Source organism: Helobdella robusta (assembly GCF_000326865.2).
Source record: "Helobdella robusta unplaced genomic scaffold HELROscaffold_19, whole genome shotgun sequence".
In the NCBI taxonomy this organism is placed as follows: Eukaryota; Metazoa; Annelida; class Clitellata; order Rhynchobdellida; family Glossiphoniidae; genus Helobdella; species Helobdella robusta.
Genome location: NW_008704034.1, coordinates 1,414,541 through 1,417,248, shown reverse-complemented (window position 1 = coordinate 1,417,248; position 2,708 = coordinate 1,414,541). Strand labels below are relative to the sequence as shown.

The 2,708-nt window shown below is 35.0% G+C and overlaps 1 protein-coding gene across 1 annotated transcript; it reads left to right on the top strand.

Annotated features, from left to right (window-relative positions):
* Positions 1-567: 567 nt before the first annotated feature.
* HELRODRAFT_76996 (hypothetical protein) lies at positions 568-2,374 on the top strand (the record flags this gene model as incomplete). The annotated part of the gene is made up of 6 exons (XM_009016732.1): positions 568-729; positions 814-996; positions 1,142-1,391; positions 1,501-1,641; positions 1,740-2,124; positions 2,314-2,374. Coding segments are annotated over 6 exons (1,182 nt in total), but the record flags the coding sequence as incomplete, so codon positions are not given.
* Between the last annotated feature and the right edge of the window lie 334 nt (positions 2,375-2,708).

The following is a 2,708-nucleotide window of genomic DNA, read 5'->3' as shown; positions in this document are numbered from 1 at the left end:
AAATTTAATTTTACGATGGTACAAATTGCAAGAGAAATAGGAAGAAATAATTAATTTACTTCTTTCAGATTGTAAATTTTATGAACGGTCATTAAATTAATTTTTCAACGGGATTGTGAGCGGGAGGGTATTATATATATATATCTTAAGGACTTAAGTTTGCCCTACTTAACATCTAATTCACTTTTCATTCAGTTTTGTTTCCTTTTTCGTGATCGCCGCCAATTTGTATATACATCCTCATTGATTGACGGATTGAGATTGCCGGATAAATCTAAAAATTTGTTTTTCTATTTGTGTTTCAAAGATGGGATTAGGAAAGCGAAAAGCCGCCGAAAGTCAAGCTGCCGCTGATGTAAAAAAGAAGCGTCGGAGATCCCCTAGTCCACGTGCCTCCCAGCTCAAAAAATACAAGTTAGTATTAATTATTAAATTAATTGAATTATTAAAAAGTGATTATTAATTCTGGATTAGATCAGGTTTTGCATTTTATTTAATCACCAACCTATTTGAACAACGATAATAAATTTTTATAGGATTCCGAATGAACCATTGACATTCACTGCAAGTGGGACGTCATTCAGTATGGGCATGGGAGAAGTGGGTCAGTTAGGGTTAGGTCCTGACATCATGGAAGCCAACAGGGTAAGCAAGATCAACTTGAAAGATCCAATCATCCAAGTTTGCTCTGGTGGCATGCACAGCTTGTGCCTCACTGCTAAGGGAGAAGTTAGTTTAAACTTTAAACTTTAAAATTTAATTAAATTCATATTAAATTAAATACTAAAAAATACATTGTAACATATTTTCCAGATCTACTCATTTGGTTGCAATGATGAATGTTCGTTGGGTAGAAAAACAGAGGAGGAAGAAAACTGTTTCACTGCAGATAAGGTTCTTGGCATTGAAGGTTGTGTTGTGCAGATCGCTGCGGGTGATAGCCACTCAGTTGCTCTCACAAACAAGGGGCATGTCTACATATGGGGAACCTTCAGGGTTTGTACTTGTTTGTTTGCTTGCTTGTTTGTTGAAACTTTTTCAGATTTTTGCTTATTAATTTGTTTTATTTTGTTCACTACGCGTATGCCACGCTCTTATGTTAACTATTCTTTCTTATATTTTTTCAACCAATTCGTTACAGGATAACAGTGGTGTGATTGGAATGAACAAAGATGATGAGAATGATGTCAAACATCAAATATTAGAGGTTAAAATAGAGAAGCCTTCACTGATTTTGAGTGATCAGACTATAGTGAAAATCGCTTGTGGATGTTCGCATCTCTTGTGCCTCTCGAATAAGGGTGACATTTTCAGTTTGGGGGCTTCAGATTGTGGTCAGTTGGGCAGGGTGGCTGAATATTTTGCCCAGAGAGGTGGACGAAGGGGCCTAAGTTGGTTTTCTTTATTTTTCTTTTTTTGAATTTTTATCTGATCCTGTGTTTAATATCATTTCTTATCATCTTATTAAATAATTTCATTAATTTATTTTATTAATTCAAGGTAAAATCCTTACTCCTGGGAAAGTGTCATTTCGCAAGAAAATGAAATGTGTTGACATCTGGGCAGGCGCTTACATATCATTTGCCAGGACAACTGATGGTGCAATATGGGCCTGGGGTCTCAATAATTACTTCCAACTAGGTTTGTAAGACACCAGTTTCAAGCATCATTGTTTTTAAATAACATATTTTATTTATCAGATTAATAACAAATATTAAATTTCCTTGTTTCAATTTCAGGATTTCCTGATATGAGGGATCGATTTACTCCAGAGATGAGTCCCAGTTTTGATTCATCTATCGAGTGGAAGCAGATTGCTTGTGCTGAGCACCATATCATTGCCATGGATGCAGCTGGAAAGTCGTACAGCATGGGTCGAAAAGAGTATGGTCGATTGGGATTAGGAGAAGTAAAGGAAGACGTGAAAGAGCTGACTTTGATAGATACCTTGGCGGACAAAAAAGTACTGTCAATCAGTGCCGGTGCATCGGTTTCTTATGCAGTCGATGACCAGGGCGTGCTGTATGGATGGGGTATGGGCAGCACCTTTCAACTTGGCAATGGAAATGATGAAGAAGACGTTTACGCTCCAAAGCCTATAAAAGGAAAACAGCTTGAAAAAATGTTTGTTTTTCATTTCTGTATTAATATTTTTATTTGAATGAATGTATAGAATGATTATTGTTCTACACTACAGTTTAATTTTTTTAATTTGGCAGTTAAGTTTAAAAAGTGTATTTTGAATGAAATATGACTAATATAAATTTTAATATATTTAATGATTTTAATTAATTAACTTTTTAAAATTCACAGGAGTTGCATAATGGCGTCAGCTGGAGGTCAGCACACCCTTCTTCTTGCTTCCAGCAAATGACCGTGCCATGATAGATGTCCAAGACCCATCTTACAGTTTATTGTTCCTTGCATGAAACCATTTATTAACAACTGGATTGCTTATGATACAGTTGATTTGATGATTATATTTTGTGATTAACCTTAACGTGTGTACATTTATCACTGAAAGATAATTTATTAATTTTGTTCCTTTGCGCTTGATGTAAGTTACGAATCATCTTGATTTCTATGTATGGTTTGGTATTTTATCTCATTATCGATATAACATCTGTATCGTATGTTATGTTAGCGTTTTATTGCGCACCTTTTTCTTGTTTTTAATTCAAATTTCCTGCGTTTATATCCAATCTTTG